The 12,943-nt window shown below is 45.5% G+C and overlaps 1 protein-coding gene across 1 annotated transcript in view; it reads left to right on the forward strand.

Annotated features, from left to right (window-relative positions):
- Positions 1-12,943, forward strand: part of dati (zinc finger protein datilografo) — a 75,457-nt gene that overhangs the window by 24,999 nt on the left and 37,515 nt on the right. Inside the window, exon 4 of the mRNA XM_018514739.1 lies at positions 9,581-9,905. Within this exon, the coding sequence (XP_018370241.1) occupies positions 9,581-9,905 (325 nt within the window). The remainder of the gene's footprint in view (positions 1-9,580; positions 9,906-12,943) is intronic.

A 12,943-nucleotide genomic window follows, 5' to 3' on the forward strand; every position in this document is an offset into this window, starting at 1 on the left:
CCCATCGAATTTACAAAGGTCGATGCTTCTGCGGCAAGACGCAACTCGAATTATCCCCGTGCACGTCATTCGACGGTAATTTCCGCGTCCCCTAATCCCGTCGCGTACCGATCGCAGCGTGGATGATGATGCGTCACCCTCTGAATCCGACTTCCTCGTCGTACGAGTTCCTGGCGAGATGAGAGAGACGCGTAGGCGGGAGGGGCAGCAGGGATGGACGGATGGCTTAACGGAGGAGGATTATTATCGTTCGCGATGACACAAAGAAAAATGCATAGGCGACGAGTGGAAAAATCCATCGGGTCGAGGATGACACCTCGATCAGCGCACACACTTCCTGAACCGGCCGGATCGGCCCCCTCCCCTCTCACTTCATCGTTCGCTCGTCGCGCGCGCGAACGTACGCGCCTTTCTCTCTCGTTCTCCTCTCTCTAGTCGCGCGCCCGCGAGCGAGCAGAGGGTGGAGGAAGAGAAGTAACGGCGGCGGTGGAGTAGAAGCGGGCACGAGGACAAGACGGCCAGGAGAGGCAAGGAGGCGACGGAGAAGGACGCGTATGACTAGGAGTCGCAACGGCAGGCAGGGGGCAGAGCAGGGGGGGCCAGCTAGCGAAGGGGGGTTGCGTGAAAGAGGAGAGATAGCTCGCGTAAAGAGCGGCGTGAAGCTGTGTACGGGCGCGATTGGTCGTTTCCGCCGTGTCGCTCGTACCGATTGGCGGTACGAGCCCTTCCCCCCTCCCCCCCCCCCGGAATATATCATGTTATTTCAATCGATATCTCTTCGAGTAGCCAGCGGACGGATTTTTCGTTCACCACGGCCGCCTTATCAGCGCGCCTTTCCACCGCGCGCGCTGACGCCGCTTTTTTTCTCAACCGTCCCCCGTTTAGCGCACGCACGTACGGACGGCGGACGGAGACCAAGAAATCGCCGTGTCCCCCCCTTTGGGCCGGTTTAGTTTGCGAGAGACGCCACACGCTCGCGTACAGCGCTACGTCCGCGCTTCTGCATCCGGTCTACCCGCGCGAGAGTCTACCCCCGGTGTATATAAAAAAACTCTTCCCGGGTGGGAAAAAGTGATAGTATCTTGACGGACGTTGTGGTTCATCTCGTGGAAGTCGTCGGACACCTCTCGTCGCGCGGGCCCCCGGTATCCTGGTCGCGCGGACCGTCCAGCCGCCGTCGTCGCACGGCCGCGCGCGCCCACAGTTACCCGATCGCAACGAGCGTGGTGAACGAAAGTAGTACGATACCGTGTGCTGACTCGCGAGCCGAGATTGTTGAAATTAGAAGAAACTCGCAAGAACGCTGTTCATAGAACGACGAGAGAATCTGCTTGATTCATCGCAAACATTCGTGATTCGATGAATTATTGGAGACAAAGGCTTTCGTTAATTCCAAGGAAAAAAGGAAAAAGAAAGATGAGATAAAAGTGCGGAGAGAATTAACGAAGAAATCCTCTTCTCGATCGCTTCCTCTCTCGTAACCGATAGCTTTCGGCGCCAAGGACTTTGTTCGCGAGTGCAAGGCCGTGTGGGGCACGTGCTTACGCAACGATCGCAGCGGTACCGTTGCGCAAAGGATGATCGGTCGAACGCCGGGTCGATCGGGGTAAGGTCCGTTCGCCAACGAGCGTGTCGCGACGGGCCTATATCGTTGCCGTGTCCCTCGTCAAAGGGAATCGTAACGAGAGTTAATGAAGAGGTCTGATGATCATCGGGCTTTACAACAGTCTGCCGCTTGCACAACATTCATGGAGCGTACGAGCATTAATTGGCCGATTGGGAAAGTAATCGCGGCAAACGACAAACGATATCTTTCACATGCCCTGTTGTAAAACAAAGAGAGAGAAACCATGGGGTTCCGTAAACGCATGCGAAGGCAACCGCTATCATTCCCTCACGCGGCGATTTCCCCATACTCGATTACGTAAGGCCCCGTCGAGAATCGGAGAGGCCTCGCCCCACGTTGAGACGTGAAACGCGCACAATGAAGAGCCGCCGTTTGGGAAAAAGATCGGCGGGTGAGATTGATCGGGACAATGGCGATCGAAGAGCCAGTCCGCACGCACCGCGCACGCGGAGGGCAAATATTACGCTCGCGTAATGGTCAAAAGTCTGTGTTCAGCTAGTCAGGGACCAAACGCCGTAGATTCTACTACGGTCATCGGCTGGACCGAGATCCATTCTAGTCGTATACCACCCTCTAGAAAGCTATTCTCTGTGAACTTTACAACAATAGCGATCCGCGGGTGAATTCGTGTATATGTTTCCTTCATCGCGCGACGCGACGTGACTTCGAAGTCACGTATTACACAAGTGGCGACGATACCTTCGTGTCTACACACAAAGTGATATTCTCGTATGCTGGAACAGTTCGAGACGTGACTTTATAAATTCCATATCGAGTGGTCGAAGGGCGCGCGAGCGCTCGCGATCATGCCGGCAGTGCCGGGGCCTTTCGTGTTGTCGCGCGTGGATCGGGGCGGGTGGGACTCTTCAGGTTGCGTGCTCGAGATTCTTCCCTGAAGATGTATGGCACCAATGAAAGCCACGGGCCGAACCACGGGCCTTGGACACCGCCCCCCGCGCCCCAACCGCTCCCGCCGCAAGCCCAGCATCAAAACCATCCCCGACCTCACCCCCACAACCATCCGCCAAGCCACCCGCCGTACGTACCACCAACGTATCAGCATCCTCATCACCACTTGCCGCCTCAGGTAATTATTGATGGATATGTTCCACGGCTAGTTTGAGGCCGAGGATCGAAAATTCACGCTAGGAGAGAACGGTGACCACGTGGCGCTAGAAGAGAGTTTAGCCCCGAGGACGTGTTTGCCACGCGTACTAAATAAGTTATAGACACACGACTCTATAATGAATGTAACGAACGTAAAGCCTGGAAAATATGTGTCTGAATCTCTAATCTATCTAATCATTAAAACTAAAACATGCTTCTTAAATTTCTGTTTGACATCTTTTACAAATTCGTATTAATAATTAATAATAATAATAATAATACAATACTAACAGAAATAATATTGAAAAATAATAACAGGATAAAAAAGGAAATCAGTTTAGAAAAGAAATCAATCAACGTCTTGTTCATGAATTGAAAGAGGAGGAATTTGTTTGAAGGGAAAAACTTACATACACGATAAGTAGTTTATGTTCATAGTATACATGTATATAACCGTCCCTAGATGTACTCGTAAATCCGATGATTAATCACTAAGTGGAGATTGCTACCTGATGACCGCTTATTAAATTATCTACGTGATTCGAATTATGGTTATACCCGCATGAGTGTCTTTACTCGCCGTTAAACGGAGGGTGTCCGCCAGACAATCGTCGTGCGATCGAAACGCAAACCCGTTTCGTACCTAGCCACTGCCACAATCTTCGATCGTTCAGATCTCTCGCCTTTAAGGTGTCACGTGTCACGCTAAAATCAGTGGCATACGACGAGCGTTCAGATATTTCCGAAAATATCGACGTGACAGGAGCGGCCGAAAATGCTTGTTAATAATTAACACTTTCGAGAAACGGTGCTAAAAATGACCGTTGCATATTTGATCACTCTCTCATGGAAGTTGGCACAGCTCGCGTCGGAAAACTTTCGGATTGAAATTGTTTTTTCCCACTCACAAAAGTAGACGTCACTCTTGCCGTCGCGCCGTTGTCCTCGATTAGTTTCCCAGATGGAAATGGCGACCCTGTGTATCCGTTATATCATCGAGTCATACGAACCGAGTCGAATAGTGTTACCAACAACGTCGAGACAAGACCGCAAGGCCAGCCGATCATTGATAGACTTTCGCTCGATCGCCGATATTCGCCTGGCGCGCGATCCTGCACTCTTGACATTGGATTTCGTTGGCTATCCACCGACGCACATTAATACGATCGATAGCCCACTATCGCGCGATCTCGCGGTCTGACCGTTTCTTTTCTTCTCTTTTTTTTTCTTCACCAGCCCGCACATAAGCCGCAGGATAACGACTACCTTTCGGCATCCTTAATTTCGACATGCCGCGTCGTGTTATTTGATCCTATCCGCCGACGAAACAGGAAGCCCGATTTTGCCTACCGTATGCAGAAGGAAATAAAAAGAGAGACACACCTTGATGCTCGTAGTATCGAAATTTCATTTTTTTTGGCCTGAAGTATTTAATCAATACATTTATCAAAACCAAAATACTTTTTTCTCTACTTTTTTTAAAATAAAATATTGTAAAATCTCATATTTATATATGACTTTTAATCGTGATATTTTATAAAAATTATCATAAAATTAATCAAATAATAGACAAGTGTTAGTCATCCATCGATTAAACGATTCATATATTATACCTAGATGAAGAACTATAGTCTTAATGAGGTATAATAGGTAGACGAGTAGAGATTGAATGATCTCTCTATATTCGACTCTAAAATTAGACAGATGCAAGAAGTAGGGAGGTACCGAGACAGGACAGACCGCAGAAATCGGTTCTGCGGAAATCAAATCGCCAGGTCTTCCTTTTTAAGCAGCTGATCGGCGAACGATTGTCCGTGCCGACCGGAAACGGACAACATACCTCGCGGAGGATCAACGTGCAACGATTCAGGCGGATTAAAGCTGACAATTACAAGGAGGGTGGTGGTACTCCCCCTTTTCCTTTATATTACAACAGTACACACTATCCGCGGCGGTAGTTTAGATAGATAGGTGGGTAGGTAGGTTCGCGAATGAGTCAGGTCATGCTAGGTTAGATTGGACGTTGTCTCCGTACACGTATATGCGCTCACGTATGCGCATACTATACCCACACACTTACACATACGTGCGTACATGAACAACGACATACCATATGTGAGCCGCTGCTGCACGGCCAGCGTGCGTGGGTGGACGGAGGGCATTGCGTGTGCGTGTGCATGTACGTGTATACACGCGTGGAGAGAAGGCATATGGTCAGCAGGTGAGACCTTCGCTTTGTATTCCAAGTGTATAAAGTAGCCCACTTCGAGTGGCCCGACGTTACTCACGAACGTAACTCATGATAAAAGGGGAGAGAAAAGGAAGAAAAAAAAAAAGAAAGGGTTGCACGCCGGCTCTCCTCCTGAAATGCTAACGATCCCTTCGAGCATCAGCATCAGAAGGAGACCTGCCGGAGGTACGAACCCATCCGTCGCGATTCGAATAGCAGAAAAACGGGGTTGTGCATTTTTCATGCGAGAATCCCGCGGCGAGTCGTCTTGGCGCAAATATGTCAAAGATAACTCGTCAAAATAAAACAGATACGAAATAAGAGGCGAAACAGTCTCTTATCACGCGTTAATAAATCACGTAGATTGAAAATAGTCACGATCTCTTTCTTTGTCAGATTTCGCTGCATTAGAGCAAGAACGCGGATAGGATTTAATAAGTAATCCGAGAGTTAATAAAAAATGGTAGATGAGGGAGACAGACGCAAAAATATGAATATCGCAAAGGGTAAAAGTGGAGAACGGGCGGGAGGAGTAGAATCGGAACGAGAGAGATGCTCCTAAGGAAATACAGTGGGTGTCATTTGATATATTTTTCCATTATTAAGGACATTAAGCCGGCGGCCCGCGGGCCAACTCTCTTCTTTCCGTTTTCTTCTTCCTCTTTCCATTTCTCTTTGCGGGCCCAGACGCGACCGCGACTTCTTTCTTTCTCTCTTTCTCTTTTTTTCCCGCGGTTGGCGACGGTAATAAATCAGAAAAAAAGATTCAAACCGCCAGTATGGTCGGGCGTCGGGACGCAATTTTCCGTCTGCCAGGAGATAAAAATTTGATTAATGATCGCGTAGTTTTGAAATTTAAGAAAGGCGCGGCATCTTCGCCGAACTCTGACGAAAAATTCCCACCGAGAATAATAGTCGACATCGATGCTGTCGAAATCTTATGATTGTCTCATTACTTTCGAGAATCAATAAAAAATAATAGCACCGTTTCTACAGTTTTTTATAATTTAATTTATAATAACGCATTTGAAATTAAAGAATCGTCTAAACATTCAGAATGTATACGTTTTATTCCTGTGAATCACTAATCACAATCTAAACGTGAGTACATGAAAAAACACGATAATTGTCTATATACAAAGTATTCTTGCGACAGCATTAATCGAGTTTTGCAGGATCGCAGCTTTGTACTTTCTAAGTTTGTTTCTATCATTGACCTCACAAATCTTTCTGTACTTCTCAACAATAACATACAGATTGACAGTTCGTGCGATCAGCTGATGAGGGTAATGACCGAAATTCGCCGAATTTAAACAACTTCTGCTTAAAGTGTTTTCGCGAACAGCAGTCCTGGATTCGTTAAAAAGCAATAATCATTATATCACTCTCGGCATTAAATTTAGTATAAATCAAATCAGAATTAAAATTATTTAATCATAAAAATATTTAAAAATTTCTAATCTCTAAAATCTCATAAACCCAAAGGTAAAGAGTCGTTTGATCGGCGAAATGTCTTATATTCGATGTTTAAAGAAAAATCTCGACGGGACACTTGAGACAGTCGTTAAAAATTCGCGACGCGACTTTGCCTCAGCATCAAACCATTTTTTCACGAACCCTTCTGTCACTCCCGGCTCCCGGTTAATCATCGTGAAAGTCCATTTACGAGGGGCAAGGAATTCGAAAAGGAAAACCCGTGTTGGCAAGCAAATTACACCTTAAAAATATCGAACAAGCTGATTGAGATTACACAATCCACATATACAAAAATATATACTCGAATAATAGATGCAACTCTATTTTTACATAAACTAAAAAAATTATATTAATGTATTTATCTCTAATATGTTTTCAAATTCGCGCCCGCGAAAGTACAAGACGTCATACTTTACGCTAAAAGAAACAATTTTTTCCTTTTGCAAAATTGCGTCTGACAAGTAGTTTTTGCAGGAGAACAGGTTGAAGTTGTACGAGGTAAACGCAAAAATTATTTATCGAATGTAATTTTACTACAGGAAAAAGTTATTCGTTTTAGCAGAAAAAACAACTTTTTCCTTTAGCAAAATTGCGCCCGATAAATAGTTTTTGCAGGAGAACAAGTTGAAGTCAACAAATAAGCGCAAAAATTATTTATCGGACGTAATTTTGTTAAAGGAAAAAGTTGTTTGTTTTAGCATAAAGTATCACGTCTTGTACTTTGCGAGCGCGAATTTGAAAACACCCTGTATATTTAATATATTAGTTTTAATTTACATTTTCAACATTACTTTTCTTCATATGAATTAAAATAGATATTAATACATATATTATCTTTGCCATATATTCAATATATTATTTCTGTTAATATATTCAATATATTATTTCCGTAGATGTCAATAATTTTTTAATACCTCTCATATATTACAAAATCGACGCAAACTCGTCCCAATGCTCGTATCAGCGTACCGTTTGTACATCGATTAAACGGAGCCTCGGCGTTCATAACATTTCCCCCCCTTGAGTACCGCAAAACAGGAGCAATTTCATTCAAATCGGTGACGAACAACAGCCGGCCGACCGTGTCCGGGCGGAGGTAGAAAAAGGCGAGGAAAAAGGCGCGGAATAAAATCGCGTCGGGCAGCCTCTCCCTCTCCCACGGGGATTAAAGAGTCCAGGGATGCCCAGCGAGCGCCGAGATCTCTCGTCGTCACCCCGTCAAGTATCCACAGTCACGTCGAACGGCGAACGAGAGGAAAGGGTTGAACTCGCGGAAACTTGAGAACCCCCGGTGACAATTTCAATTCTCTCTTCGTCCTGCCCGGCCGCCTCTTCCCCTCTCGCTCTCATGAAGCCTGGCGCTCTCTTCTCGTCGCGAAAGGGGTGACCTAAGATTCTTAAAACTTCTCACGAGATTTTTCGATTTTAATTACAGTTTTAACATATTTTAATAAAATCCTTCGCCGTCTTCGCGAGTCCATCCGTCCATCTCCTTTGCCTTTCTCTCTCCTCACTACCCTCTTTAATTCCACCAAGTTGTCGGCCCTTCTACTACCTCGTGCCGAATCCTACTCGCCCGACCACTCTTGCCGCGGACTGTACGGCCTTAACGTTAACCCTTTCGTTCGTTCACCTACACCCACACCCGCGATACTGGCGCAACACCTGTTCCCCGAACGAGGAGAACCCGAAATTGAACGTTCCTGCGCCGACTACGCGGCCCGATCTGCCGTTCTATCAGTTTCGGTTCTTCCTCACGACGCTCAGGAAGAATCGGAGTAGTGATTGAACCACTCTCGTACGTACCGTCGCGCACGATTCTTCATATTCGCGAACGCGACTTTTCGAATTCTTTTCTCGATATTCTCGCTATCGAGATCGATGGAAGCGAAGCGGATAATAAACCGTAAGCACCTAAACAACGAAATAATCACCTACCTAAAATTGACAGAATGTTTAAAAACACGTGATGGATTGAATGTAAATGTACTACAGATGTACTAAATATATTGCAGAGATCGTAAAATTACATGTCTCAATCGTGTTGCGTTCATGCAAAACACATGCGCGCGTGCTATAACGATAAATCTAAATCAGGCTGAGAAGGAGCTAGGTTACAAATTTCGTCGAGTTCCAAGTTCTCACGCTGGTTTCAGAATCGGAGCTTATAGTATCGGTCAGTAGGTCAAGTTGCACCGCACCTTCGTTCCGCGATTATAAACGTTGGCTCTCGGCCTTGCAGTACCACGACCTTGGTAACTTCTAATCGCCAAGTTCAACTACCACTACAACTCGGATTAGACGATATATAACACCGTAATACAATTTCGCGCGTAAATAAATCTCCTCGATTTATAATAGTGCTATAATTTCACCTTAATATATCTACAAAAATTACCGCAAACAAAGAGATACGAGGATCAATCGAACCGCACGTGTTATGAAATCTGTGCCGAAACTGTGAAAAAGAATATAATATCTTAGAACATTTTTACTGTTAATGAGGATTGCAAAAGTATGTGCGTTTCTTCCCTACTGTTTTTATTTAAAATATAAATAACATTAAATATACACCGTTTAATCAATAGAGTTAAATTTAATCTAATTTAAATCGCCAGTGCTTCTACTCAATAAATTGTTATTTTTTTACTAAAACAATGGAAAAATTTGACACTGTACGTACAGTGTCAAATTAACACTACAGAGTGTCAAATTTATTTTATTGTTTTAGTAAAAAATAACAATATATTGAATAGAAGCAATGGCAACTAAAATTAGATTAAATTTGACACTATAGATTTAACAGTGTATTATTATATTTCATTGAACTTATTCTCATTTAAATGATTTTTCTGTATTAATAAAAATTGGTTTTTACAATATAATATTCTTTATATTTATTATGAGATTTCCTCGCCTCTCGTTTATTTTTCAATAATAAATATTTTTCCAAATTAAATATTCAAATCTTTTACAAAACGATCGATATCCGAGGAGGCGAGGTAACCTCTTCAGTTTCGGCAATGCGAAAATGATGGCGATCGACTACGAAATGTACGGCGGTCAGGGTCGATCTACCATCCCCCGTTGCTCGGTGAAAAGTACAGCGTACCAACTAACCCCGGCAGTTCTTCTCGCAGATCTTCATGCACAAGAGCGCGATGCAGATGCACGCGAGGGAGCTGGGCGCGGGTGCACTGACGGCGAGGCCCGGCGGCGGCGTCGCCGGTGGTCTGGCCGGTCTGGGTGTCGGTGTCGGCGTCGGCGTCGGACCAGGCGGCATGATCACCAGCAACGAAGTTAAGCCGCACCAGTGCCAGCAGTGCCTCAAGTCGTTCTCCAGCAATCATCAACTCGTGCAACACATCAGGGTCCACACCGGCGAGAAGCCATACAAGTGCAGCTACTGCGACCGCAGGTTCAAGCAGCTCAGCCACGTGCAACAGCATACACGACTGCATACGGGTGAGTGGCTCCCTTGTTCATTTGTTGTTGTTGTTAACGACATCGGGTCGGCGCGTGAGCTTTTTCCTCGATTACGCCCGATTAAAGTTGACCGCCGCGTAATCGGCACCGCCCGTAAATTAATGCAGAATAATACACGTTAAGCTCTGGTACCCCACCACACCGCTGCCCAGGGCTCGTCGTCGTTATAGAACTCACGCCGAGTTATTGGTCAATAAATTAGTGCACGAATATATATTGCTGTTATAGTAAATTCTATGAATACTATATCGCCCGGGCTATAGCCAATAATCAATAAATTAATATGCAGTTATTGTCTGTACGGGCAATCATGCGTCCCGATTGTGACTAACTTCAATGCGCGCCGGTGCGAAATTGCTTTGTGCATGCAACATGCGTGCAAGTAAAATATTCCTATGCTCTCATAGATACGGTCGAACGAACGAACGAATGCATCCTATCGCCCTGCGTACTGCTCTTTCGCGCCCCGCGAGGCTTTCGATATTTGGATAACAATGCATCCGCGTAGGAAGCAGCATGCGACTAAAATAACATCGACCAGGCCGGACCAGGCATGAAGGATTTGCAATAATGAGAAAACCTGATCTGGCTGCAAAGGCAAGCCAATGGGTCGCGTCCGGGTAGAAAGAATTTCATTAAGGGATGAGCGTAGTCACTCGGAAGGTATTAGACTCGCAAGCGAACGCCGAACGGTCAGCGCGCGCCGCGCGCACGACTACTAGCCCCTTGGAAAAATCTCGTTGACCTTAACGAAGATTTGCTTTTGCGAGGCAATGGAAAAAAAACAAAGAACGAGGAGAAAAACGCCCCCGCGTCGGGTATTCGAGCTATTTAATCGAATCGTCCGAATCCGTGCGGAGCGAAAGAGAGATACGAAACCCTGAGTAACAATCGATCCGAGAAAAGGCTCATTGACAAAGTAAACGGATCCCCAACGTTTCTTTGCCGGCGTAACGAATCGTTTCAATCGTTCTCTCAAATCTTCTTCGACGAATCAGGAAGGGAATCGTCTTGCGCGATGTAGATCGTAGGGTACTCCGTAACTTTGCTTGAACCGAGCCTTCGTACACCGAACAGTTTATAAAAATAAACGTTGCGAATTTGACGAGAATATCCAGTATAACCTGATTTTCCATGTTGGAGCTACTAATCTTTTTATTTATTTCCACGTCGCGCTGCTTCGGCCCAGCTTGTCGTTTCTTAACTGTAAATAGCAGCGAAAGAAAGACTCGCATTGATTTTAGCTGGCCCATCTCTCGACCTCCCGTCTTCTTGTTTCACATTCTCTCTCTCTCTCTCTCTCTCCGAATCTCTTTCTCTCGCCCTCTGTTGCGACCACCCACGTCCAAATAACTACTGCTCAGCCACCCCTTACATTAATAACCGCCCTTCCCCACATATCCCACCCTTCGTCATCGTCCTCCTTCGTAGGGTGGTGCTCGAGTTGGGCGTGTATGCACACGCGTACGTAAAGGGTCGCTTTGGATTTCTACACTTCTACCGATAAAATGTTTTAAATGCACCCGTATGTACAGCCCCCGACCTCGGTTGCACCGAGGGAGAGGGTGCAAACCTTGCAACGGTATCTCGTGACGAACTGCGAACGCTCGGAGCCAAGTTTAGCTAGGAATCGAAATATTTCTATTTTCGAACGTCTACGGAGAAATGATTGGACGGTGTAAAATTTATAACCATACAACATGCAAACTCAACAAGCTTGTTGACTCCCTGTAAATCATAAATGTTATTTTTTGCCGAACCAACGCTCGATAATTTATCTTAGTCGTAATTAGTTGCAATTTTACTATTTATTGCTATTCCAATTATTCTTTCGTTAGTAAAATATATCCAGAATTAATGTAAATGTAATGTAAAAAATTAATAAAGTAAAAAAATATAGAAAATAGAAGCGTCAAATAAATCTATTACAAGATACTTAATGTATATTGAACAAAAATCGCAATTACAAAATTATATTCATTTAATTTTCTGTTAATTTTGTTAAGCTCTACCGTTCTTGCAGCGCAAGATTACATCCTATGTATATATAGCTGTACAATATATATAAATAATATACAGGTATAAACAGGGGAAGCAATAATACGTTAGCACGTACTAATTAATATCGAAGTAATGCGAATGCAAAGCGGCATACTCGGAAACCGCGCGCATTTTTGCAACGAAACAATCCCGTTATAGCGTTTGCACCGCGTATTGATTTCTCATTTCGATGAAATTCTGGCGCGGCGGGGCACGCGGCGATTGGTCGTTCGTGTTCAAAAATCGGCGGGAATTCGCCGGCGTGCCGACGTGCCCCTTTCCTCCCCCACCCGCCGTTCCATCGCTCCGCAAATATGCACGCGAGTTACATCGTTCGCGCGCATATATGCACGCATGTCTATATATTATACATATAATTCATTAACCGAAATTTACACGAGAACGCACGACCGGTAAAATCCATGGGGTGGGAGAGCGAAACGAAAGAACGGATACGATGGTGGGGAAGCAGGCGGCAACGGAGAATATAATATCGACGAGTGTCCACGATATCGATAGCTGGTCAATATCTGTAGCCTAGACAAATACCTGGCGAGGGTGCGGAGTGTAAGGGAGAGAGAACGAGAATGAGGGTGAGCGAGTCCGTTCACCCCCTCTCGTATCAACGGCGCGCAAGGATGACCAAACGGCCGAGCCAATGAGAGTTCGGTTCGCCCCACCGGGATAGCCGCGTGCGAAAAAGCGCGGGAATTTTTCGATCGTCCGATCGCTCAATAATGGAACCGAAGTTACGTGCCGCCACCGTCGCAAGCGCACACGACCGCGCGAGCGCGTGAACGCGGTCGTATGTATATTCACCTACGTACACATGCAGTCGCAACACACATGTATGCACATGTGCGTCCGTGGGCGTATGCGACGATCGGGATGCACCCCTGGAGAGAGAGCAAGAGAAAGGGAGAGAGAAGGACAGACAGAGTCCGTATGTATAGCAGGCCAGAGGCTATACCAAAGAT

This window comes from Trachymyrmex cornetzi, unplaced genomic scaffold (genome assembly GCF_001594075.2).
Source record: "Trachymyrmex cornetzi isolate Tcor2-1 unplaced genomic scaffold, Tcor1.1 scaffold56, whole genome shotgun sequence".
Lineage (NCBI taxonomy): Eukaryota > Metazoa > Arthropoda > Insecta > Hymenoptera > Formicidae > Trachymyrmex > Trachymyrmex cornetzi.